We start from the raw sequence: 27,157 nt of genomic DNA on the forward strand, positions 1-27,157 counted from the left end.
ACCTGGTTTGATTCTTAGCGCACACCACTTTCTAGCGGGCAACACTTTTTTTTTCTATTTAAGGGGAAGAGAGAGAGCGCGAGCGAGTATGCGTGCGTGTGCACACCAGTAGGAGGAGCAGAGAAAGGAAAGAGAATCTCAGGCAGACTCCACACTCAGCACAGAGCCCAACCTCATGACCCTGACTGAGATCACAACCTGAGCTGAAACCAAGAGTTGGACACTTAACCGACTGCACAACCCAGGTGCCCCAATCCAATTTCTTTTAACCTCAGTTTGCTCATCTACAAAATGGGAATGGGAACAGTAGCTCCTTCCCAGGGATGTTCTAAAAATTAAAACATATAACATGTATCAAGTGTTCCCATAGCACTTGGACTGTGGCAAACAATTAACATTAGCTAGGATAATTACCACAGAGTAATACAAAGTTGTCACTTTTAAACATTTTTTAAAGATTTTATTTGAGAGAGAGCTCTAGTGAGACAAGGGCGCAAACAGGGGTAGGGAGAGGGAGAAGCAGGCTCCCCTGCTGAGCAGGGAGCCCGATGGTGGGTTGGATCCCAGGACTCTGGGATCATGACCTGAGGGGAAGGCAGACACTTAACCAACTAAGCCACCCAGGCACCCCTCTTTTATTTTTTTTAAGATTTACTTGACACAGAGAGAGAGAGATCACAAGTAGGCAGAGAGGCAGAGAGGGGGAAGCAGGCTCCCCACCAAGCAGAAAGCCCGATGTGGGGCTCGATCCCAGGACCCTGGGATCATGACCCGAGCCGAAGGCAGAGGCTTTAACCCACTGAGCCACCCAGGCGCCCCAGGCACCCCTCTTTTAAACTTATTTTTAATGGATGCAAATGAGAAAGCACTACTCCAGAATGTATTTGCATTCGGAACTCTTCATAGAACATTTCATGGGCTAGTACTCAGTGCAACAGCCACTGAGAAATGCTCCTCCAGTCACCTCCACAAAGAGGGACTCTGAGGAGGCTGAGGCACCGCCCACCCCACAGCCCACGTGCTGGTTGCAAGCCCCTACGCTGTCAGTCCGGGGCTGAGCCTGCGGTTCTCGGATGCCTGAGGAGGCTCATTTGTTGGGCTTCACTTAGGAGCCTGATCTAGAATTTGAGTAGTAAACTAAATCTTAGAAATGCCCTTCTGTGACCTTGTTTTGAGTTCAGGATGAGGGGGGAAACGTGCTGAACCACTTTGGGGTGGAGCATGAAAGGCCCAGAGAAGGGATTTGCACTCACAAGTTTGGCCAATTCTGCAGTGTGGTAGCCACTATACTAGAAATGGAAGAACCACAAAAATTAAGGTTGCCAAAAAAGTTTGAAGGTGCTCCTGTGTCAGCAGGGACACTGTTAGAAGAATGGAGGACAACGAAGAAGGTAGTTTTCTGGGAGAAATTCTGTTCTTGCAGGAGCCTTAGGCGAGTTTAGTTTCATGAAACCGGCACATCAAGATGAAATCTTACCAGGATCTCCTACCCCTTCCTCAGGGATGCCACCAACCCCCCCAGCCCCATGGACCCCACTGACCACCCCAACAAATCAGTAACAACTCTGAAGACAACATCAGTTCTTCTCAAACAGTTTAATAGCAAATAAACAAAGGAAGGTACCACACTTGGCAGATACAAAATGACTTTTTGTCCGTGTGTCTGTGCAATTAAAACAGATTTAGGTTCCCCATTGGGACAAAAGGAAAAACACACAAAAAAGGAAGGAGATTCCTTTTAAACACATACTCCCTTGCTCCAAACTTGTAACATTTTTTTTTTCTTTTTTAATCCACTACACAAACTCTGTGATCAGGTCAGAAAAGCGACAAAGGCTCTTCTTGCCTTTTTTTTTTTTTTAAACCATTAAAGTAAAATCCATAATTTTCTACATAGTACAACACAAGTTCACACAAAAAAGACATTTTCTTTTGCAAATCAAAACAGGAAAGAAAGGAAAAGCTCAAACAAGGTAAAGGAAAAGCATTTCTACGGCTGAATCACGACTTTTGAGTTGATTGAATCCCGTTGTTGCTGCAGAACAGACTGTGCGTTTGGTCATAGTGGCAATTTTTTTTCTCTTCACATTGTGAAATCACTTTACATTGTTTTCTAGTAGAAAAGGCAAAAAACTGTACAAAACCCCTAGTGTTAAATACAACGTTTGTACCAATAAAAAACTCACACAGGTTTGTCTCCAAAATGTAAAGTTTCTTTTTTTTTTTTCTTTTTAAATTATTCACAAAAAGCAGCTGGAAATCAGAAAGGCAGCTGCCGCTCCAGGGTCTCAAATCCATTAAAACCACCACAGAACAATTAAAACAATCAGAGAGAGAAAAGAAAAAGGAAACAACGTCCGACGTTTGGCATTTGGTTTTATCCACAGGTTTTCCCAGAGCTCCTCTTGGAATTGAAAGCAAAATATATTGGCAAACACGGATTCTGAATACACAGGAAGGGGAGCCTCAGCGCCTTCTGCCAACAGAGGCGGCTCTGTGCAGTCAGACTGTGGGGTGCACGGCAGTCTTGCTCAGGCTGGGGTTCCTGGCCTCTTTCCACCCAATCACCCCTTCCAGGAAATTAAGCGGCCTACCATACACTGGGCCTCCACTGGCCGCCCTTTCTTCCTAGTAGGAGTGGCCTCAAGCATACTACTAGGCAACCTGCGGGTCCCAGAGCAGAAATTCTGCCACGATCCCTTCCTTCATCAACCCCTGCGTGGATGATGCTAACAGTGCTTCTACCTTCCTCCTCCCCCCTCCCCCCACCAGTCCCTCCGGCTACCCCCTTCTTCACCCTTCCCTGGATAATCCTACTTCCCAGCTGTCCCACCCACCAGCAGCTTAGGTCTGGGTGGAATCCATCACAAACTCCTCCCTCTGAAACCTCTTACCTCCACAGATCCATCCTGTGACCTCTAGTCTCCTCTGGCCTCTCCCTCCATCATTCACATTCTTACTCAAAAGTCCCTAAGACCCTGAGGCTGGATGGTGCCACAGAGAGGAGGGCAAGTTCCCGTCAGGGAACCAGGGAACTGGCTTGCCTGGCACCCAGGGACAGTAGCTATTTGGCTCTTCACTCAAAAAAAAAAAAAAAAAAAAAAAAAAAAAAAAAAGAATTAGAAGAAGAAGAAATCCCTGCCCTCACCCCCCACCCCACTAGCTAAGCAAGAGCAGAGCTGTGGTGAAGAGCCAGTGTGGGGTAGGTGGTGCCCAGGGCTGTAAACAGTGTGAAGACTGTAGTATTGTGCTTGTCACCCAGGAAAAGCGCTGGCAGGTAGGTTGCCGCTTAGTGCACGGATGGCCTCCTCCGAGTGGTTAAGAGCACCCTCCTTCTTCAGGGCTGAGGGGCGCTCACTACCCTATGTGCTAAACCTCTTGCCCACCCCCTACCCCCACCCCTGCAGCCGCCTTCTGGGTTCTATCTCTGCTCCTCATGCCTCTCCAGGCCCCCTTCCCACCCACCTCTGAGCAGAGCAGCCAGCCTCCTGGGGGGCCCCCCCGCTGAGGCCTGGAGGCCACACGAGGTGACAGTCTAAGTGCACAGGCAAACACTCTAAGGGCAATAGAGGAGAAAGTTGCCACTTCAAAATAAAACAATACAATTTTGAAAAAAATAACCCCACAACAATTTAAAACAGCTTCTTTGAAACCCTTTTAAATCGGTCAGTTTTTGCACAAACTATAGAAAACAGAGAGGTGAAGGTGATATATACGAAGGTGTGAAGAAACAGCAGGAAACATGCAAAACTTGTTTTTTTCTGGGCATAATCTTAGTAGGAAAGGAAAAATTAAAAACAAAAACACAAAAACCATACAAAAACAAAAACAAAACAAAAAAAATCAAAGCATCACATTTTGCTGTGGAGACTGTAGGAACAAGCACGGAGGTGGGCACAGCGGGGCTGAGGGGCTGCCGGAAGAGGCCAGAGGGATTTGAAGGCTCCCTGCAGGGTCACTACAGGGAAGAACCACAAAAGAAAAAGAAAAAGGGCTGGCTGGGGCCCAAACTGCAGCCTGCGGTCAAAAAGGAAAGGGGGTTCAGGTGTTTTCTGCAGTTGAGAACTCAGAAAAACAAAAGAACACATGCGGTCTCCTCAAGCCCCACAAACTGTATCAGCAAAATGTGCTCAGGAGCCTCAAAGGTTTTAGTGACATCTTTTATTTCATTGTTTACTTCAAAGTTGTCTTTAAAACTAAGCACACAGAGAAACAAAGCCTAGAAACGGACTGGCTGTGTGTTCACAGAAATACAAACATCACGCGGTATGTGCTAGTAGGGCTGCTCTGAAGACAGTTACAAAGAATTGGAATCACAAAATCAAGTGGTTATCTTATGAAGTTCTAGAAAAATAGATTTTTTTTTATATTCAAATGCAAGTTTAAATATTTCCCCTTCAGCAGTCGTTCTAGCAAAACCAATTTGGCAGCACAAAAGAAAAAAAAAAAAGGAAAAGAAAAAAGAAATAACAAAGAAAGAAACAAACATAATAAAAATACACGTCAGCATCAAAGGTCAACACAAGGTCAAAGGTGAGAGTTCAAGCATCAGAGAAGCTGAAGAGACAGGGATTTGGACGATGTACTTGACGCCACATCGACATGCTTTAGGCACAACGATGAACAAACGGCAGGAATCTAGAAAAAAAAACAAACCAGAAAGAGGGAGACCCACTGAGTTACACAGAGCAATACATCCAAACAGAGAGAGAGAGAGAGAGAAAAGAGGAACACTCACTGTGTACAGCCCTGAAATGAGGAGGCGGGCGGGGCGGGGGCTGGGTAATGACAGGGAACTTTTGCACATGCTAACAATGGACACAGGGAAAGTCAAAAAGGACATGGAGGACACCAAGAAAACATCCAACTGCCAGAGACAGAAGGGAACCTAAGGCTTGGATTTCCCCTGAGGCGCCCAAACAAGTCCGTAGGGGGAGAAGATAGGTCTCTGGTGGAGCAGAGCTCCAGCCTCTCCCCTCCTCAAACCCAGGAGAAAGTAGAAGACAATGGCTGGGGTGGGGGAAACTCTCTAGGGGAGAGGGCCAGGATTTCTCCTCTGTTCTATGGGGATGGCCTTTTGTTTCCAGAAATCCAAGCTCTTAGCTTCCATGCAGGCCCTGGCCACTCATGTGGGACCCAGGAGACAGTATCTGGCTGCATTCAAGGCAAATCAATTTCATGATGAAACCCAAGTAAGAAACAAAACTATAGGCAGAAAACACATTTCTGTAAGTGAAACCCCCACACAACAGGAAAGGATTGCTTAAGACCTGACTGCTAGTCTCCACTCTCCGAGCCGAACCCTTCCACACCAGGAGACTTGCAGGGCAGCAGCTTCTTCACAAACCATCTTTGGCCTGGGGAGAGAACTGTGCTCGAGGGCAGTGCTACTATGCTCACTCACGGGGCAGGGGAAAGGAGAACACAGAGAAGTGCCTGGTCTCACCAGCTGGCCGCTACGGCAGCCCAGGGCCCTGCTGCGGCACACACTCCTTTTAGAAAAGAGAACCCCACAAACAGGTAGGAAACCTCTGGGTTTGCTATCAAAGGCAGGCTGATTGCACCTTTGCCTTTCATGTTATTCGAAAAGCCGTTTCATAAGATCCCAGAGCCCAGGACAAATAATAGTGGAATGGGGGAGGAGGGGGATGGGAGTGGAATTCTGGGCTTTGGAAAACCCCACGATGGCCAAGGAGGAAGACAGAACAGAAGGTCAGCTATGGCAGCACCGGCAGCACCCTGGGGAGCACAGCTCTCTCCTCTGCCAATTCACAGCATTAACTCCTTCCCCTCTGGCAGATTATTAGCTGGGCTGCAAACGGGCCACGGAGAGTCAGTAGTTTCAATCATACACAGCACCCTGTGTGTACAACAATCACATTCTGGATTCTACAAAATCCTGGCCTTTTCCAGAGATATAATTTAGGTAATAAATATTCTCCACCCCGGAGCTGTATAAAACTTCTATAAAAATAGAAACGACATTCTTGGTTCCAGCCGGTTGGGATTCAGAACAGCGCCTCCCCAACCTAGCATTTTTTTCTTTTTTTCTTTTTTCTTTTTTATTTTTATTTTTTGCATTTATTTAAAAAATCCCATCATGACCCTGGAAGCCTTTGGAACAGTTTTATCCTTGAAACACAGGACACATTTCTCCCAGTGCGCGGAATTCAAGTTTACGTGGTTCAGCTTAAGAAGTATGTTTCACGTCTCTTAGAGGACAACAGACCCAAGATATCACTATGAGAAGGGAACAGCTGTCCCTGCTTCAATGGGATAATCCAACACCACCAAACTACCTGTACAACAGCAAGATGGTCAATCCCTGTCTGTGACCCAAATGGACAGCATGACAAGGAGAGAGCCCCCCATCTGACTTAATACCAAACCAACCCCTTTAGTCTCATCTCTACTGCTAGGGGTCAGGACTGATGTTTGTGAGGTTGAAGATTGCAAGGACCCAGTCCCCGGCCTTGGCTAAGAGTCAGATCCCAACAGGGCTACCTCTGCCCAAGTGCACATTCCCAACAGCACGTCCTTTCTGGCTCTCCACCCCCACAGCATTTCTTGGAGCAGAGGCAGGGCCCAGAGGCTGTGTGGGTCACAGGTAAGAGCTGGAGTAAGACCTGTGGGAGGCAGCAGGGAGCTAACTGTAAGCACGAGGACAAAAATGAACATGGTAATACTGAGGTAAATGAACACGAAATCCATCTGGAGGCTGCAAATGTCCTGCGGTCTCCTCTGTCCCCAAGAGCAGAAGGGGCTGCAGTGGTTAGTAGAGAGGCCTGCCTTGCGGGGAGTACTACAGTTGGGACCCCTCAACGAAGGAAGCAAGTGCAGATTTCTCATCCTCCTAAGTAGTTGAGTGCTGGCCACAGAGGAATGCAGCACTCTGGCTTAAAGAGCCCTTCCGATTCAGGTCCACCAAGAAGCAGGCTCCCCCTCCTCCCCTAAGGCAATGGCTTCTGATCACTCTGCTCAGGAGAGGAGCCCCCTTCAGCTACATACCATAAGCCCTTCTTGGATTTACCCTCAGGAGAAAACTGCCTTGGGATGGAAGTAACACTCTGCTGTGGTCAACTACAAGGAAGGAAACCAGACAGTGTCTTCTCTAGAGGCCTTGTTTAAAGGGCCTGTTAGAAACGGGCCGTGTGGTGTTGAAATAAACTAAAAACGACCTCTCTGACTAGACTCTCTTCTTCCTAACAGCCACCAGCCGGGCAGAGCCGATCCAACACCAATGGGCAGCTGGCAAAGCTGGTAATGCGTGATGTCTCCCTGCTTTTTGCATGTCAGGCTAATTTAACAGGTCCTTTATTCCCAAAGAACTGTCATCCCCTTCTTGGGAAAAAGGAGCAGGAATCTTGCACAAGAATCTGAAAAATAGGTGGCAAGAACTCAGCAGGCAGCAAGGGAAGTGCTTCAGCCTCCAGCTCCCGGGGCCACTGGGTGTGGGTCAACTCTCCTCACCTCCAAAGGCAGCCCTGCTTCCACCCCCGAAGGCTCTTGGGTGCCAGTTCTCATTTCACCCACTCTTGCACTAAGGTAGATTCTGGGGTCAGTTTTTGGTTTCACTCAGTCCTCTCTCTCGGGGCAGTTTGGGGAAAGCTCTGATCTTCTTTTTTAATGTTTCTCCATTCCCCCTCCTCCCCCAGGGCGGTTTGATGTTGGTCCTTCTCAACACACACTGGTTACAAACACAGCAAACTTTAAATAAAGAAAAAAACTCAGGATATGGCACCTAAACTCCAAAGTAAAACACTGGAAACCAAAGCACAAACTCGTCCTCTGTACGAAGCGAAACTCCCACAGAAGGCAGTAGCCGAGTCTTCAGGGCAAGCTGTGCCTGCGAGAGTGGCAGGGATCAGGGTCCAGGGCTGTCAACACACAGCCTTAGGGCTTCGAATCATTAAGGGTGCTCCTCCCCCACTTACCAGAAGACCCTCTCACTCCAGTCTCAGAGGGGAGCACGCTCAGTAGGGCTTGCTGTCATTCTTCGAACGTTTGAGCTGCACTTTAAGCCGCTTCATGCCAATCTGAAAGCCGTTCATGGACTGGATGGCAGCTTGAGCCGAAACAGGATTGTCGTAACTTACAAAACCTGTGTGTCCAAGCAGAACCCTGGGTGAGGGGCATGATGAAGCAAGGAGATTCTGAGTCCTCCCTACACAGAAGACAGCTTATGAGCATAGTCTGATAGTCCAAATTTCTCAGCAGGGATGAGAAGTCTGGAAATTATATCACACGAGATAAGATTAGGTTCCTGACTATACCACTTGACATCTACAAAGCGCTTTTAAGTTTTTGGACCAAGCTATTTCCATACCTTTTTTTTTTTTAACCTCTGGAACAACAGTGTGGATAGAAACCCACCGTCCTGCTACAGAAATGAAAAAAAACTGAGGCTCAACAAGAGGTCATGATGTCTTGCCCAAGGCTGAGTTAAACAGTAACCCAAACATAAACCCAGTTCTTCCTGCTATCAGCCCCTTCTCATTCTCAGTGGTAATGACACTTAACCCTCCCAACACCAGTAAAGAAGCCAACATACCAAAACACTTGCTCAGGTTTGTCTGCTTGTCTATGAAAACCTTGGCAGACACGACATTCCCAAAGGGCATAAACATCTGCAGCAAGTCCTGATCTCCAAACTCCTGGGGCAGGTGGTAGATGAACAGGTTGGCTCCCTCTGGACCTTCAAAATACCCATCAATTGAAAAGGCATCAGTGTCAAGCTCACCCCCCACTCCACCCGCCCCCACCCTGGTACCACTGTTTCTCATTTCTACCTGAGTTAAACTGTCTATATCCTGGCACCCCTGGGTGGCTTGGTCAGTTAAGCAGCCAACTCTTGATTTCGGCTCAGGTCCTGGGTCCTGGGATCGAGCCCCGCATCAGGCTCTATGGGGAGTCTGCTTAAGGATTCCCTCCCTCTGCCCTTCCCCCAATTCTTCCTCTTTCTCTCTCCCCCTCACTCTCAAATAAATAAATCTTAAAAAACAAAAAAACAAAACCTGTCTGTATCCCAACAAACAGAATCTTTTGGAGAACTGAACATTATCCAAATACAAAACAGGAAACTGAAGAGCAATCACTGAAACAGACTCCTTCCCACTGAGGGGTATCAGAATTCAACCTTGTGGGAGGAGTGAGTGCAAGAACAATAAAGTAGGCAGACTTGTGTATGGTGCAATAAAACCAGAGACTAAAGGCTTATACAGACACAGAGAAAAAGGGCAGAAAGAGATTACAAACAAAACAGGTTCAAAACTGTGCCAGAAACTATGGGAAGAGCAAAGACTAGCAGCTGCAAGGCAGGGGTAGGGGCAGGGAATGACTACAAAGGGACATGATGGAATTTCTGGGAGTGATGGAAACATTCTCCATCTACGAAATGTGGCTACATGACTGTACATGTTCATTAAAGCTCATAGAGCTATATATTCCCAAAAGGGTGAATTTTACCATATGTAAAGTGCACCTCATTAAAAAGAAATCACATTTTTAAAAAGTGCCCATGTTTAACACTGAGCTCAAAAATAAAATATGCTTTCCTTTTCCAACCACTTTACTCAATGACTTTCTAACCAAAGAAGCCTTACTGAACTGCAGTCCTGCCATTTTCCAGCCACCAGGCCTCCCTGCTGTTGCCAAACACATTACAGAACAGTGCTGCCTCAGGGCCTTTGCACTTGGTGTTCCTCTGCCCCCATTACTCTTCTTCCTCTAGATACATGCATGGCTTGCTTTCTTACTTCCTCTGGACTCTGCTTAGATGTGAAGTGAGAGGCCTCTGACCATTCTACACAAAATGCTGTGCCTCTGGCACTCTCCATCCCTCTTTCCCATTCATCAGTCTTCAGAGCACCATGTGGTACACCCCATGCTCTTCCTGCTTTACTGTCTGTCTCCACAGTTTTTCAGTTCCCCCACTATGACCTCCTAGGGCACAGAAGCATCTTGACTCAGAACAGGTGAGGATGCACTATCCCAGGAATCCTCGCTGGCATGGCAAGAGAGGATATGTGTCTTTCCCCCACATTAGTGCTTAAACCTTGCCAGCTTCTGGCTACAGAAATCCAGTCAACTAGGAACACAAAGGTGTCGGCAGGACCGTGTATTCATGCGAACCATTGTCAGGCCTCTTTCTGCCTATAAAGTCTCTCCTGCACTTAGTATCATTTATGTCAAAGCACACATTTCCTAATTCACCAACGTGGGCCATTAACTCTTTCTGCCCCATAACTTCAGCCTGTCCTCAATCAGGAAAAACGGAGATCAAAAAATGAGGAAAATGCCAAATAAAAGAGCTTAAAAGGGACACCTAGACAGAAAATACCCTCTGACAGATCTGTAATCCACAAAGACGACTTCCTAACAAATAAAAAAGGACTGTGAAATGCTATCACACAGTAAGGTCAGTACGTTTCTTCACCTAAAACCTGAAGCCTGATCACAGGAGGGCAGAGGTTCTGATCTGAGCTACAACCAGAAAACATTCCAAAAGGAGACTACAGTTTACAGAGCTTTACAGCTTACAGAGTCTATGTCTGACAGTGCCAAAGAAAAGCATCAGCCTGACTGCCTGACTGGTCCTCCTGGCCTTTGCCCTGCCTTCACCTCTGCTGTAGGTGGAGTCATCTCCCCCCTGCCCCCTCCTCCCCATCCCTAACTGTAGCCTCTCAGCTCTACTCACCTTCCTTCTGGCTTCCAGCAGCGCCAATACTCTGCTGTGTCAACAGGTTCTGGTTGTACAGAGTGGGGAGTGCTGCAGCAGCGTATTGCTGGATTCCCGAGTAGGCCTGCGTGAGGGCCTCCATGGTGCTCCCGGTGCCGTTGGAAAGGCCACTGCTCCCCAGGCCACCATTTAAAGCAGCCATCCCTTCGCGGTGGGAAGAGCAGGATTAACATATGGGAAAGACTTGAGTGGCACCAAAACAAACTCCAAAGTTCTCCCATTTCTCTCTCTCTCAGCTTCTCCCTGAGGAGGACCACCCATCGGAATGGTCAAATCTGAGGACACTCATCAGACCTTATTGCTCACAGGAACATTAAAAAATGCCACACCCACATATGGCTCTTCCTATTACCTTTTTCCAACCTGTGCAAGAAGTGATACCACTTACATCTGACTTGCTCCATTTTCTCTGACTTTTCTGTCACTTTCTCACTTAGAGATGGAATGTGGTAAAATAAGCATCCCAGGTTTGGGTGCTGAAAAGGTGCGTGTGTGGTCTCAGACAAGATGTGAGTAAACCCTATCGTCAAAATAACAGCTAATATTTATTTAAACACATTCTACATGCCTGACACCGTACTAAGTCATGTGCTCAGCACTTTACCTATGTTCTCATTTACTTAACAACCCTTAAAGTGTCCTCTTCCCACTTCGCAGATGAAAAAATGACCTTAGAAAGGTGGTATTATGTTACAGCTAGCTAAGGGGGAGAGGTGGGATTTAACTCAGGTCTAACTTGAAATCTCATGATTATTTCTAACTTTACCAGGCCACCCCATTCAGTCTAATGGTGACCTACCAGGGTTGTTTAAAGGTGCTACCTGCACAATGAACAGCCCGATCACATCAGGAGCTGTCCCTCACCTGCCAAAGAGCTGACATTGAGGCCTGCCGTGGCTCCAGCTAACGTCTGCAGGGCTCCAAGGGAGGCGATGGGGTTGACAGAGCTGCTGCTGCTGGAGCTCGGTGAGGACCCTGTGATCAGAAAGCCAGGGTTAAAACTCGAGCCAACACATGCTTCGCATGTCAACAGGAACCAAAACACGAGACTGATACTACTCAAGCATTCTCTTCGTAAAGAGGTTTTCAGTTACTGACTCCAATAATTGTCGCTGTAGGACACAGAGTCAAAGACAGTTGTAACAAACTAAAAATTATGAGATTTCTCTTAAGTCAGAAGATGACATTTGAAAATTAATTGTTCACAGTCTGACCCCTTTGGAAATAGACGTTAACTACTCTCCAGAATGACAGAACCCTCTCTGGGGATTCTGCCCAAGGCACACAAGGGAATACTAGTTCTAATGACACACTTACCTGAACTGGTGAGTACGCTGAGGGGACTGCTGGATGTAGTAAGAGCATTGGTACCACTTGGTGTGTTCTGAGCTGCACTAGCTGCAGCGGCTAGAGCAGCCAGATTCTGTAACTGCATTGCATTTAACCCTGCAACATCCAAAGCAAGAGATCAGCCAGCACATACGGGTTCCTTGTATCCGTTCCAGCAATGACAGCACACACTGGTAAAGGCTGGTCCCAAAGAGGAACTATTCTCGATAAGCCTTACAAGCAACACTACAAGGCTCTAAAAAGATTCAGATATCACTCAACTCCTCAAGAAACTTGACATCATTTCCTCAAGAGAAGAGATATATAATCCAACAGCATGCCACCCCAAGTGAATATTCCTAACAGGGACTGGCAATTAGGAAACCAAGAGAGGGTTAGATCTGTGGTCCACCACGAAGCCAAGCGACCAAGAGAACAAACGACAAAACTCGTGGCACAGAACTGTATCTGAGCCCCTCACTCCTACTGCATAGGGGATTTGCTCCTTCCAGTGGAGGTTTACAGGCAGAAAACACAGCAGGATCCAGGTGACCGAGGGGGGTTGTAACAGAGGAGGATGCATGTGAGAAAAGCAGTAAGGAGAAAGACTAAAGAAAAACCACTCCTTGAACAGATTACTCATCAGAAGGAGCAGAAAAAAAACACTGAGGGGAAAAACCTCCAAGCAACAGTTAAAAGGAGCAAGAATCTGAACTGCACTGACTGTTGCAAACCATTTGCCGGATGATGGAAAAGCAGATGGGTGGTGGTGGTTCAGGGGAGAGTTAGCGAAAATAAAAACTGAACTACAACACAGATTTATAATCTAGCAAATTTCCAAAAACACAGCAAACTCCAAGTACCTGATACAAAGTGAACCACTATCAAAAATTTTCAAATACCAAAATGCAGTTCACCTGACACTAACTACCCCTTTCTCAAATGTACCTGCTGAGCCTTTATCCACTGCAGAAGGGGAAGCAGCAAGGGACTCTGGAAATACTTCATTCCCCACCTCCACTAACTTGTCTGATGGCCCCACCTTCAAATTTGTCTGTGGAGCCCCATTTTGTCATCACTCAAGTATCTTTCAATTAAGTTTTCCATGTATTTTTTTTTAAAGATTTTATTTAATTTATTTGACACAGAGAGAGAGATCACAAGTAGGCAGAGAGGCAGGCAGAGAGACAGAGAGAGAGGGAAGCAGGCTCCCTGCTGAACAGAGAGCCCTATGAAGGGCTCGATCCCAGGATGCTGGGATCGTGACCTGAGCCGAAGGCAGAGGCTTTAACCCACTGAGCCACCCAGGTGCCCCAAGTTTTCCATGTATGTTAACAGCATTAACAGCAATAAAAGGTAATTCACCTAAGAGATAACATGCATAAGACACACAGAAAAACTGCCTAGTTTCTAGCAGCTTCTGGCCATTTTGCATGGATGCCTTCTTAGGCTTCAAAGAGTCACTGGAAAAATCACTTTACTGGGGAAATAAAAAGAGTTCCTGCAATTTCCTCCTTATCAAAATGGCCTCAGATAGTCTACTCATGCTAACAACTCTTCTCCATTTTCCTCCTCAACAGAGATTTAAAGGGGTGGGGACCAGACAACCCCAGAGCTATCCTGCATAGCAACTAGAAGAACCACCTTCCAGAGACAAAGCAGTTGAGACGTGGGATGTTCATCTTACGTCAGGTTTATGAACAGGTGGGAAAAATTTGTTTTCTGTACAAACGGTGCAAAACTCTCAGACTGTTGTTAGCTGGGTCTGGTGGCCTGGTTGCTGCTGCTCCTCCACAGCCGTGAAACACTTACCTCCCATTGGATGGAGGCTGCTCAGGGTGTTGAGGTTCCCAGAGGAGGCAGTCTGCTGAAGGAGCTGCAAATAAAGCTAGACATTACACCAAAAAACAGAACAAGAGTGAGAGTGAGGGCTGGTTCTGCATCTGGGATAACTCTACAGCACAGCAAAGCGAGAGTGCAGAGGACCCCAGAGAGAAGAGAGTTGAAGACAAGAACCCAAGCCAACACAACAGAAACATGAGGCTTATGACAGCACGGGACAATACGACAAGAGCTAAAGCCCTGGCCCAGAAGACAGTTCCATTCACTGAGTACTGAGCCAGGCTCCAGTCCCTGGGAAACAGAAGGCAGCACAGCAAAGGACAGGAGGAGGGCAGAGAACTAAGCTCAACTCAAGCAGCTGTGCAATCCACTGCAATGAGCATCTGCACATGGATGACTGCCACTTCTAGTACCTCTCTCCCAAGCTCTCCTTAGTCTGGGCCTCACATCTTATCTTGCAGACTATTTCCATCTAAATACCCAATTCCTACTTCAAATATTTTAAATATCAAGTCTAACCATTTTAGGGTTCTTTCTTGGAGTCATTCTTTGCTGATCACAACAGACCCATGACTAATCAGTCTTTCCAGGCTCTCCACACATCCCTCCAGCCCCACTTATCTCCTCCATCCCAAATTGGTCTCCACTGTTGCAGATAACCAAATGACTGACAGATCAATCAGTTCAGTGTATATTCTTACAATGGTTGTCACCTAACAAATACAACAAGAGGGCCTGTCCATGAGCTTATGGATCTTCGTGACCTTATTCACTATCTTAGGATACAGCAACCTTTGTCTAACAAACCTGCTGAAAACCTCTGATCCATTCAAAGCCAATCACTTTTCCTTATGGACAACGGATATTCCTGTTTCTGGATCCTGTATTCAACCTGGTTGCTCATTCCCATAAACACCTGACCTAGTTCCTCTGTCATCATGAACCCCATTAGTCCAGAAAGGTTTCAGGAGGTCCGCAAACCTCCAACATAGAATGAAAAAATGTACACGCACATAATTTTTATCAGCCTTTCAGAGGGGTCCACACCCCACAAAGTTTAAGAACTATTGCTCTAGTCCAAAAGAGATCAGGTTCAAGTCCACCTATTCCACAAAGAACCTCATAATTAATGATAATATACCATTTATATACCCATATGTCTTTATTTTTGTCTGAAATACCTCAGGCAATGTGCTCAATTCCAGCTGGTGGACTGTGCATACTATACCTGGCACCTTCATTTCCTCCCTAAATGAGAACAGCTCTGAGGACAGGGATCATGTCTAACTAAAATAAAGAGACCACAGCTCTCAACAAACACCACCACGCACTATTGGGTGTGGCAATGGCAATAAAAAGGGGGTCTTCCCTAAAAAGAGCTTCAAAACTCTCTAAGAAAAGCAAATGCATATCATGGAGATAATTTTAAACATATTATCATTTTGGCAAAAGACTAAAAATCTCTCTGAATTTTCTGAACTTACAAGCTATGTTCTTGCATTAAGAAACAATTTAATCTGTTGAGATATACTAAGCATCTTCATTTAAAAAAAAAGATGTGTGATTTTTTTCAAAGAAGATTTTATTTACTTGAGAGAGAATGAGAGAGTGAGAGTCAGAGAGAGCATGGCGGGGCGGGGAGGATCAGAGGGAGCAGCAGATCACCCGCTGGGCAGGAAGCCTGATGCAGGACTTGATCCTGGGACTCAAGGATCATGACCTGAGCTGAAGGCAGACGCTTAACCAACTGAGCCATCCAGGCACCTCCCCACCTACACTTTTTGACTTCAGAGAAATACTAGCTGGGATTTCTTCTAACATTTTAGAGATATGAAGGCCATTATTTGGTATCAAATTAGCCAAAACTCAGTACTTAGCAACAGAAATCATTACCTTTCTTCTGTTCCTATACAGAACGTTTTAAAGGATGAGGAATGAAAGACTGTAATTATTCTTATGTGTATATTTTTGGGACTATACATACACATCTAATGGTTTCACCACCGATTTTCCTTCGGTGACAGCTTCACAGATGAGACAGTTTTAAGCGTCTTGCACTGTCTGCTATTCTTTTAAGGGTTAAAGCAGTGGTGATCCCCTGTAATATGTACCGTAGATCTAGAGAATCTAAATAACAAACTGGAGCCTTTGGACTACACGACTCAAACTAACAAAAGCAAGATCAAATTAAAGGATCTACCTATTTACAATGCTGTCTACAACTCAAATAGACACCTGTAATACTCATTTAATAATGTCCATGTCAATATCTTGACCTCTTAGTCAGTGGAAAGAAACATTTATCATACTCTTCAGGGAGGACTCGATAAGGACTTTAAAGATGCCTCTACATCTGGGAGAAAGAACTATGGAGAAAGATATTTGGCAGTTAAAATTTCCTCAAGATCTTCTTTTAAAAAAACTAAAGGGACAGGGACATACAAGGTATTTCTAAATCTTTATATCAGGAAATCAGGATTTCACTTTAATAGTAGCAAAGTCTCAAGATATAACCCAAGATGTGTAATGAGAGAAAAGAGAGAGATGGTGAAACAGATATACTAACATAAAGAATATTGCACTGCCTGAAGTTTTACGAAAAAATTTGACATTATTAGCTAGGGACAGCACAAGAAGAAACAGCTGAGAGCTTGCACAGTCTGCAGAAAGCAAACCACAAAGACTCACTGCTAAATACTGGGGTCCAAGAGTATTTAGACCAGCAAGGTTTCCCCACACAGATGCTGCGCTGATTTGCTGCATCTGCTGCTGGAGCTGCTGGGCCATTCTCTTCTGTTCCTTGTCCTTCTGCGTATCAGCAAATTTTACCACCATAGGAGATGAGCAACCCTATGAAAACACCAAAGCCAAAGGGTCAAATTCCTCCTTCTGCATGAAGGAAAAAAAAAATCCTCCTTTGTAGTGACACACAGGATGCATTCTAATTTCACTCACTGCCAAATGACTCTCTTCCTGATAGACACAAGTGGCAAAAGACAAATTTAAAAGGGCTACTTCAAGTACGTTAATTTCAAAGAGAGCATTATTATTATTTTTTTTTTTTTCATTTAAGATGTTTAGCCTGCTTAACCTTTAGGGCAATCGGATGCTGTACATGCTGCAGAGCTTTGATGGCCAACTGTCCTAGTACTCTCAGGCTAAGGAACTTTCCCTTTTCAGTCATCTGCTCCCTACCTCCATGGTCTGTGCTTGGTGCATTGCCTTGATAGCCGTCTGTGCCATGGCTCTTGTTGTAAAAGTCACAAATGCACAACCTGGTAAGAGAAGTGTCAATAACTCATTCATTCATTTGCTTATTAATTATCTGATAGACATTTAGTGAGCACCTATTATGTGCCAAGTACTATGCTAGCAATACAGATATGGTTCCTGCCTTCAAGGGGCTTAAGATCTAGTGGAGGAGACAGACACATCATAACAGTGCTATGTGCTTTCATGAATAACCTGCGAAGCACAACAGGAAAGAACGAACTCGATAAAGGGATAAAGGAGGAATCACAATCCTCTAGTTCCTCTTGAGAAGAAAGTGTTCCACTTTGGCATTAAGGACCTCTCCAAGCACAAAAAGAGAAAATTTTAACACATGAAACTATAGTGCAGAATGTAGACTCTTTAGGGGGCTGGGACAATTCTAAAGGAATCAACTGGTAGGAGGAGCCATGATGGGACCTAGACTTACAACACCAAGCCCAACCTCTCCATCAAGACAAGGCCATGTTGGGTAGGGATCATTGGTTTCCACTGCTCCAACTAAAAGAGACTCCAAATTTAAGTATCTTTAAAAGCTAGAAATATACCTACCTCGGCTCAGTCCATCAGGTCCTCGTAATATCCGGCATTCTTCAATCTGTCCAAATGAAGAGAACATGACTCGGATGTCATTTTCAGTGCACTTCTTGGAAATCATACCAATAAACAGCTTCCTGTCTTCCACTGCTAAGAGAGTAAAACACGAAAGGCTTGAACATTATAACTACAAGACGTAGTGTAGCACAGACTCTGGGGTCAGACTGTCTATATTTGAATCCTGGCTCTATGCCTATATATCATATTCCCTGGATTCTAAGATAAGCATTTTTTCATCATTTAGCACCTCCTCTTATAATCAATTGTACCTTAAAATTTAAACAGGAAGCATTTAGATGACATACAGTAGTTCTGTCATCTTGTCAAAGTTACTTAGCCATTCCATGATTGTCACCTGATTAATAGGGATAATGACGTTCATCTCAAAGGTAGCTGTAGGGGTGCCTGGGTGGCTCAGTGCTCAAAGCCTCTGCCTTCAGCTCAGGTCATGATCCCAGCGTCCTGGGATCCAGCCCCGCATTGGGCTCTCTGCTCAGCAGGGGGCCTGCTTCCCCTTCTCTCTCTGTCTCTGCCTGCCTCTCTGCCTACTTGTGACCTCTGTCAAATAAATAGTTAAAATCTTAAAAAAAAAAAAAAAAAAACCAAAAAGAAAAAAAGGCAGCTTTAGGTTTTAAATGCAAAGCACTCAGCATCTTGTGTAGCACTTAGTGATGTTTGTTCTTACTAGCAGTACTACTGCACCAAAGGACAAGTTTTCACACTGACCTAATATGACAAGAGAAACACAACACACCTTTCAGTGAGTGTAATTGTCATTTTTCTTTTTTTGATTCATCTCTTAAGGACTAAGTTCTCCTCCTTAGTCTGTCCATCCTCCCACCCCCATTTCTGTCCCTAAGAAATTATGTTGATCAAAGACATCCCATTTTACCCTAAAATGTTCTTATACTGTTTACCTATCAACTCTATTTATCTCATTATTTACCGTATTTAAGGAAAAAAAAAACAATTTATTATTATCATTTTTAAAGATTTTATTTAGGGGCACCTGGGTGGCTCAATCAGTTAAGTATTTGCCTTCAACTCAGGTCATGATCCCGGAGTCCTGAAATCAAGCCCCAGGTTGGGTTCCCTGGTCAGCAAAGAGTATGCTTCTCCCTCTCCCTCTGTCTTTCCCCCTGCTCGTTCTGTTTCTCTCACTCTCTTAAATAAATGAAATCTTTAAAAAAGATAAATATTTGAGAGAGGGAGAAAGCGAGTGCAAACAAGAACAGAAATAGAAGAGAATGAAAACACTAACTCAAAAAGCTGCACCCCCAGGGCGCCTAGCTGGCCGAGTCAGTGGAGTGTGCGACTCTCCATCGTGGGGTTGGGAGTTCAAGTCTCCCACTGGTTGTAGAGATTATGTAAAAATAAAATCTTACCCAAAAAAGCTGTACACCCATGTTCACTGCAGCATTACTTTCAAGAGCCAAGAAATGGAAATGTGTCCATCAACAGATGAACAGATAAAGAAAATGTGTGTACACACATACACACACTGCAGATACTATTCAGCCATAAAAAAGCATGGAATCTTGTCATTTGTGACAATGTGGATGGACCCTGAGGGCATGATGCTAAATGAAATAAGTCAGAGAAAGATACTGTATGCTCTCACTTACAAGTAAAACCTTAAAAAACAAAACACACACACACACACACACACACACACACACACACACACACATCCGGAAGTTCACAGATACACAGAACAGGACTAGTGGTTGCCAAAGTTCGGGCATAAGGGACTGGGGAAAAAGGGCAAAATGGATCAAAAGGTACAAACTTCCCATTATAAAATAATTTAACATGGTCACTAGTTAACAGTACTGTATTGTATATTTAAAAGTTGCTTAGAAAGGGACGCCTGGGTGGCTCAGTTGGTTAAGCAGCTGCCTTTGGCTCAGGTCATGATCCCAGCGTCCTGGGATTGAGACCCACATCAGGCTCCTTGCTCATCAGGGAGCCTGCTTCTCCCTCTGCCTCTGCCTGCCATTCTGTCTGCCTGTGCTCGCTCGCTCTCTCTCTCTGGCAAATAAATAAATAAAATCTTAAAAAAAAAAAAATTAAAAAAAAAAAAAGTTGCTTAGAAAGTAGATCTTAGGGACGCCTGGGTGGCTCAGTTGGTTAAGCGGCTGCCTTCGGCTCAGGTCATGATCCCAGCGTCCTGGGATTGAGACCCACATTGGGCTCCTTGCTTGGCGGGGAGCCTGCTTCTCCCTCTGCCTCTGCCTGCCACTCTGTCTGCCTGTGCTCGCTCTCGCTCCTCTCTCTCTCTGACAAATAAATAAATAAAATCTTAAAAAAAAAAAAAAGTAGATCTTAAAAATTCTTATCAAAAGAAAAACATTTTTAGAACTTTGTATGGTGACAGATACTGACCAGACTTACCATGGGAGATCATTTCTAATATAAACAAGGACTGAATCATTATGCTGCACACATTTTGTCACTTAGATGTCAGTTAAAAAAAAAAACAAAAACAAATGATTGCTTAAAGCAAATACAATCCAGATACCATCAGAACGAATAGTAAACTAGAAAAAACCTAATCAGGGGAGGGCTTTACACAACTGCTTACCATTGTTCTTCTCACTGTCAGCAGGTTTCATCTGTATAGGGTGGTGCATCTAAAAAGGAAAACACATACATATCATCACTGTACACACTGAAGGCACAGAAACATAAATGAGGACTCTAAAGGCAATACTGAAACTAGAGCCTTAAGAATCTTCTCTGGCCTTACATCTGCCTCATGATCATTTCTTCCCAAAATATCAAAATAGACAGAATGAGAATCAAGAAGTCAAAATTCTCTTGGCTAAGAGAGAACTAAACCACTTTCAGCCTATCTTCTTTGAAATGTTCCCTTTATGTTCTCCTCTGTATCAATGACTCTGGCAGTCACCTTTTCCTCAAAATGGTTCTTCAGTATGTGCCTGACATGTGTAAGTTATGTTCCGGATGTCAAAACCTCCACAGTTCCACTTACTGGTAGGAGAATTCTTACCCCTGGGAGGACCTTCATGTTGTGAAGAGCATTCTGCGCTTCTAATGCAGCTTTGCGGGTGTAAAATGTAACAAAACAGCACCCTGAAATAAATAAAATTTCAACAAATCACCTTTGAAAGCAGGCAATTCCTGGAATACTCCCCCCTCCGTGGATATGCTGGAACTTCAAAGAGAAAGCTAGGTTTATTAAAATTAGCAACCCCCCGCCAACTGCTTCCAAGAGAGAGAAGGGGGAGAGGGAGAGAAGCAGAAAAACCCTTATATTACTCTCTGTGCATTTTCTTTATGTTACAGTCTGTGAGTTCTACTAAAATTCTTTAGCTGCTCCTCTAACTTCTCTGGGAAAGACAACTTCCCTTACCAATGTCATAGTACCATGTCATCCAACCCACCCTACTTGGAGCACCAGGTAAGTGTGCTGGGCAAGACATGCAGGAACAAACAAAAGAGACAGGGCCCTGCATTCCTGTGACTTGTAGTCTACCAGGAACTCATTCTTTCTCAGAATAAATCCCTCCTTACATTGTAGCCAATTTCTACCATATGCCTCAAACATAATTATCATTTATTAAGTTATAAAATGACTAAAGGGCAAGAAACTCTTAATATCCTTTTTTGGACCCTTGGTTTTAATCAAATATAATTAAGCTTCTAACAGCACATGGCCCGGACTGAGGAGATCTGCAGATTTTGTGCTTTGTATCTTTATTAGGGACAGGAAGGGAGAAGTGCGTCTTATAAATATGGGTTCCTAGTCCCACGATACACAATACTGATTCCTTTCAAAATCACTGCAATTAAGATTCTAAATCACTGCATGTTATATCACCAGTCATTTTCAGAAACTACAATTCTTTTTATTTTCGGTTAACTATGCCACAAAAAGAAAATAATTTCTCTGCTCCTAGATCCTGTTACTAAGCTGGCTTCAAACATAGCAATCCTTCTTGCTCCCATCTGCACTGCAGAACAGCTTCCCCAGATTATTATTCTGAAATCGGTTATTTGGAAGGAATACTGTAGGTGCATGTACAGGGCAAAGCTAATGGCTTTTCTACCACTGCTTTCATAAAGCTTCCACTCTGGTAGGTATTTCTGGAAGTAGCTCCGTCTTTTTTCCATTCATCGTGTAGGCTACAACAAACAGGTTACCTACAAACAGGTCCGTCCTGGTTGCTAAGCCATCCTGCAAGGCCTCTGTAACACTAACAGAAATCCACAGGTATGGTGTAGACAGTCCTTTTCTTTCAGCTTAGTCTAGCCAAAACACCAAACAAAACCTTACGCAGTTATTTATTTCAACTTTGTCATTCCATTCCCAAGATTAAGAGACACTCACATTAAAAAAAAAAAAAAAGGAGAGACATGCACACACTCACGAGTCTGTCTCTTGAATTTAGAGCTCTCACAAAGGACCACCTACAATCCAATTTACAAATTATCTTCATGACGTCACCTTAACTTTTTATTTTTATGCCATTAAATGTGTTTGGTCTGGAAAATGTAACTACTATAAAAGGACATATTTCCTCCCTTTAGAATGTGAACAGAGGAGCATTCTGGCAATGAGTGACAGCACGCACAAGAAAAAAACTACCTATAAAACCCAAAGCCCTTACCTTTGCTCTGAGGAGGGTTTTGGCTCCTATCCCTTAGGACATTGATTTCATAGACAGCACCATACTGTTCAAAGAGTTCCCTCAAATCCTTCTCAGACCAGGTCCTCGGAACCTGGCCCACAAACATCTTGATAGCATCAAGATCCGGTTGGTCTGGGTGGTCCAGGGTGCCGTTCATTTTCTTTGAGCTGCATGAAACAAAATAGAGCTTCTTTTACGTATTCACAGTGCTCTCCAGGGGGATGTTACTTTTCTTTAAACATCTCAACTACTTTCTGAAAAAGTAGGGGGAAAGAATTCTACTCCTTTTTACTATTTCCATTCAATATACCAGAGTTCCCCCATCCTCACCTTCACCCATGGCCACGCCTTCCATTAGATCCCAAACTAAAGTCACATTCTGATCAGGAAATCTGGGTTTTAACTAAAGAACTAAGCAGCACTCATTCCTTGTCTAGCATGAGAATTCTCAGAACTTAAGAGGTAAAGTTTCTATGCAAGTTTTCATTGTTTTGAAGCACAGTTAAGAAAACTTTTTAAAATATACATAAAAATCAGAAAGGACTATTGATTATGGATAAGATTCAGGACTCCCGATATATACGTGACAGGTAAAAGTTTTCTTTTAGTAGATTTTGGAAGAGAAGCACTTGATTTCCAAGGCCTGAGCTAAGAAAAGAGTAAAACAATGTTGGCCTGGGGCGTCTGGCTGGCTCGACAGTAGACCATGTGACTCTTGATCTCAGGGCTGTGAGTTTGAGCCCCACCCAATGGGGGAGGGGAGTAGGAAGAGGGAGGAAAGCAAGAAAAGCTTTGCCTTTTAGACTGTCACAATCCTATCACATCAAACTTGTAATGATCCTACTAAAATACCTTCATTTTTATCCCTCCACTGCCAAAAACCTAGGGAGAGTCCTTCCTGGACTACAAATATTTCCAGAATGAATCAAAGTCCTTCTCCTACCACTGCCCAAGATCTTACTCTTAGCATTCATCTCAACCACTAATTTAAGTTTGGAACTTAAATTCCGAACAACCAGCATGGTTAACTATTCTGTTAGTGTGTGCTTAATCCAGAAATCGCTTCATCATATTCAAATTTGCCATGTCCTAATATCAACACTAAATAAAACACTAGTTTTCTAGCAAAACAATAGCTTTTCCACCACTATCTTCTTTTTTAAAATTTATTTGAGAAAGAGAGAGAGCATGAGACAGGGGAAGGTTAGAGGAAGCAGCAGACTCCCCACTGAGCAGGGAGTCCAGTGTGGGACTGGATCCCGTGACCTGAGCTGAAGACAGTTGCTTACCCAACTGAGCCACCCAGGCGGCCTCCCACCACGGCTAGCTTCTGAACTCTATCTGAACCCCTGAAAAGGCTGAATCTCCGCAGGGGGTCCAACCTCCATATTTTAACTCCTGTATTTCTTTTTTAAAAAGATTTGACTGCCGGAGGGAGGGAGCACTCGGCAAGCGCGTCCCCAAGTGCTGGGGGAGGGGCAGAGGAAGCAGGGGAGAAATTCGGGCAAACTGTCCACTGAGTGTGGAGCCCCAGGGCTCTATCCCATTACCCTGAGATCACGACCTGACTGGAAATCAAGTCAGGTGCTTAATGACTGAGCCACCCAGGAGCCCTGTTAATTCCTAAATGTCTCATAACTGAAAACCCACAGGGGCTATTTACACAACACCTTGACTGAATCTAGCACTAAATATCAAAAGTCTAAGACAAATGGCATAGATAGAGCAACTCTTATCACGGCTTTCAGGTTAGTCAGCTTCGTCAGGACTCAGAGAGTACTCCATTTCCACCTTCATTATAATATTCCCATCTTTTAGCATCATCTGGCAGCTATCTCCCTCTCCCAACTAGACTGACAGTTCCTTGAAGGCAGAAAGTGTTTTATTTGCGATTCATTCTTGCAGCCACCCCTGGCATAGCACCTAGTTCAAAGAAGTACTCAGATGTGCCATAGGAGCAATTTCGTGTTCTCAATAACTCCCCACTGAATTTAAGCAACTAATCCTGATAAAAATGAATGTTGTGCACAAAGAGGGCTCACAAATTAAAGAGCAGCTAGTATCGCCTGTGATTATTTGGTTCTCGCAGGATCAATATTCTTTTTTGCCCAAGTGTTTTGAAATGCACTGTTTTACTGGCTTTCCTTTACTGATTCAAAACTGTGTGAGGCAAGTTTTTGTAAAAATATACTTGTAGTTGCTTTTAGAAGCTTAATCACAATATTCTAACAGAACTCATGCTACTATGATTAAAAAAAAAAAAAAGTCCCATAACTAATGAAACAATGGTGTTCGCTCCCTACAATTTGCCTCCAACAAGTTCAATTACCAGCTTTAATATGATTTTATTAAAATGCTGCCGGTCTTTAATCATATTTCTGTTCTAAAGGAGGGTTAACTGAGAACCCAAATGGTGCTCAGAATATGTTTTGATGATAATGATGTTGACACTATTTTTGAAAAGAGGTGGAGGTTTATCAATTCATAATTACACTGGAGGCAACAGCTCTGTCTGTCCCTTTCTTCTGCATTTGTGTGCCATTTCTAAATTTTCTACATCTCAGTTTAGTGCCAAAGCATAAGCAGAGTTAATATATATGAATTATGGTTTATCCAAAAGTATCGTAGAGACTTGGCATTCTAGATAAATGCCCTCCCTTTCTCGCTTTACTCTCCAAATCCTTCCCCGTTTCTTCATGTCCACCCACTCCATGTACCCCCCTTTCCCCCCCTCAGCGTGTGTACTGTTTCATTAGCTGGAAGAATCCCCTAGACCAGGGCTATTCAAAGTGCCCAAGGACCAGGGGAAATCTTCACACTTAACCTTTTAGAAACTTCTACAGCAACTGAGCTAAGTAATTTTATATATATTCAATCTAGTGATAATAAAAAGATACAAAATGCTGGGGCACCTGGGTGGCTCAGTGGGTTAAAGCCTCTGCCTTGGGCACAGGTCATGATCCCAGGGTCCTGGGATCAAGCCGCATCGGGCTCTCTGTTCAGTAGGGAGCCTGCTTCCTCCTCTCTCTCTGCCTGCCTCTCTCTACTTGTGATCTCTGTCAAATAAATACATAAAATCTTAAAAAAAAATAAAATAAATAAATAAATAAGATACAAAATGCAAGCTTACACCTTATTAGTTTGTTTTTCTACTGAACTGTTTTGAACTGTGGTTTATAAGTTGGGTGGTAGCAGGCATAGAACACTGTCCTTCACCAATCTGAGAAACACTTCTAGTGCACAGCAAATTAGGCCAGGTTGAAGAGTCGTGGCTATCAGGTAACTAGAGTTTTTGCACTGACTTATTCCTTCCTCTAACAAATACTGGGCACTTAGTTATATAAGCCAGACACTGTGTGAAATGTGTATGTATTGGTGAGTAAGGAAAATGTGGGTAATCAACTGTTACTGTGTCAGAGAACAATGTCCTATCCTCAACCTTCCACACATAACTCCAGTATGCATGTTGTCCTTAGTTAAAAGTCACCATTGCACAAAAAAGTCACCTGGGGACAAGACTCTCAGTGTGATATGGCAAGGAGCCCACAACACCCATGTACGGCATTTAGTCTATATGTCACTAAAAATACTTTCAAATGTGTGCCTTATCTCCCCATTGATGGAGAGCTCTACAGAGTCAGTGGTCATCAATTACTGGTATTTATTATGCGTATTCAAGAACCACGAATTCAGCCCTCTGGAGAAATATCTATCCTGTCCCCATCACTCCTAAGAGGCAAGTCTATGGAAACTCTTATCCTTTGTGAAAGTACTGACCTGAGAGCAGAATGGAAGAGCGGAAAAGCGGGGCCTGTAGCAGTGAGGTAAGTAGGGAGAGGAGGAGGCAGCAAGTGTTTTAGAGGACAGGCACAGCACCAACATAGCTCTTTTTACGTTTCTGCTCCTGGCAGCAACTGGCAAATTATTTAAGAATGAGAAATTATGAAAGATCAGGACCAGAGGCTGCCCTGTCTACCCTGATTCTTGATGGAACACGCCACAGGAAAAGAGCGAAACGATTTGGGAGATGGGAGACAGGAGAGAGAAAACAAAGAGCTTTATTTCTAAAGTACACATTTGTTCAGAATTCTTGAACCCTCTCTTCTTTCTCCTATCGCTCGCTCAAAACTTTCTGGCCCCAGGCCCAGCTGAGGAGGGCAGAGTTGATGTTCTGCCTCCTTCTCCTATCCCTTGGCCCCAGCTAACTAGACCAGGGGGTGGATCTTAACCCAGCAAACTAATCTACTGGCTAGCCAGAAATCTAAGACCTATTCCTAAAACAGAAGGACAGGACAGGCCAATCAAGTTCCTTACGGCTACACAGAGCAAGTCAGTAAGACTGGCCACTGGCTACTGTACAGGATAGCAGAGGCAGAGAACATTTTTATCATCACAGAAAATTCTATGGCACAGAACACTGCTCTAAAGAATCTGGAACTGGTTAACAGAAATAGGCAGTGGTGAAGTCAGAAGCAGGAAAGCTGCAACTAGAGAAAGTGTAAGTTGACAAGATAAAAGGGCAGTGGCAAGAGATAACAGAGGTCATGCTACACATCGACGAAGGTTGAAAACATGATGCCAAGTAAAAGAAGCCAATCACCAATGGCTACACATTGTGCGATTTCTTTTATGTGAAACTGTCAGAAGAGACCAACCTGTAAAAACAGAAAGCAGGTTAGCAGGTGCCTAGGAATGGGAACGGGGGGGGGGGGGGGGGGGGGGGGGG

At 44.2% G+C, this 27,157-nt stretch overlaps 1 protein-coding gene across 11 annotated transcripts in view; it reads right to left on the bottom strand.

The window, feature by feature from the left end:
* Nucleotides 1-1,580: 1,580 nt before the first annotated feature.
* Nucleotides 1,581-27,157, bottom strand: part of CELF1 (CUGBP Elav-like family member 1) — a 71,848-nt gene continuing 46,271 nt past the window's right edge. For 6 of the 11 annotated variants that reach the window (XM_032844578.1, XM_032844575.1, XM_032844574.1 and 3 more), the window contains 12 exons: nt 22,411-22,598; nt 20,790-20,872; nt 20,361-20,409; nt 17,732-17,866; nt 17,105-17,184; nt 16,598-16,759; nt 13,880-13,955; nt 12,056-12,184; nt 11,603-11,713; nt 10,697-10,882; nt 8,552-8,695; nt 7,233-8,101 (listed from right to left, as the gene is read on the bottom strand). In XM_032844578.1, coding sequence (XP_032700469.1) covers nt 7,974-8,101; nt 8,552-8,695; nt 10,697-10,882; nt 11,603-11,713; nt 12,056-12,184; nt 13,880-13,955; nt 16,598-16,759; nt 17,105-17,184; nt 17,732-17,866; nt 20,361-20,409; nt 20,790-20,872; nt 22,411-22,588 — 1,461 coding nt within the window. In that variant the 5' untranslated portion in view covers nt 22,589-22,598 and the 3' untranslated portion in view covers nt 7,233-7,973. Of the gene's footprint in view, nt 4,639-7,231; nt 8,102-8,551; nt 8,696-10,696; nt 10,883-11,602; nt 11,714-12,055; nt 12,185-13,879; nt 13,956-16,597; nt 16,760-17,104; nt 17,185-17,731; nt 17,867-20,360; nt 20,410-20,789; nt 20,873-22,410; nt 22,599-27,157 lie in introns of those variants that run through there. The other 5 variants (XM_032844572.1, XM_032844571.1, XM_032844569.1 and 2 more) reach the window with 4 other exon arrangements.

This window comes from Lontra canadensis, unplaced genomic scaffold, assembly GCF_010015895.1.
Source record: "Lontra canadensis isolate GAN:19392208 unplaced genomic scaffold, GSC_riverotter_1.0 scaffold154, whole genome shotgun sequence".
Taxonomy (NCBI): domain Eukaryota; kingdom Metazoa; phylum Chordata; class Mammalia; order Carnivora; family Mustelidae; genus Lontra; species Lontra canadensis.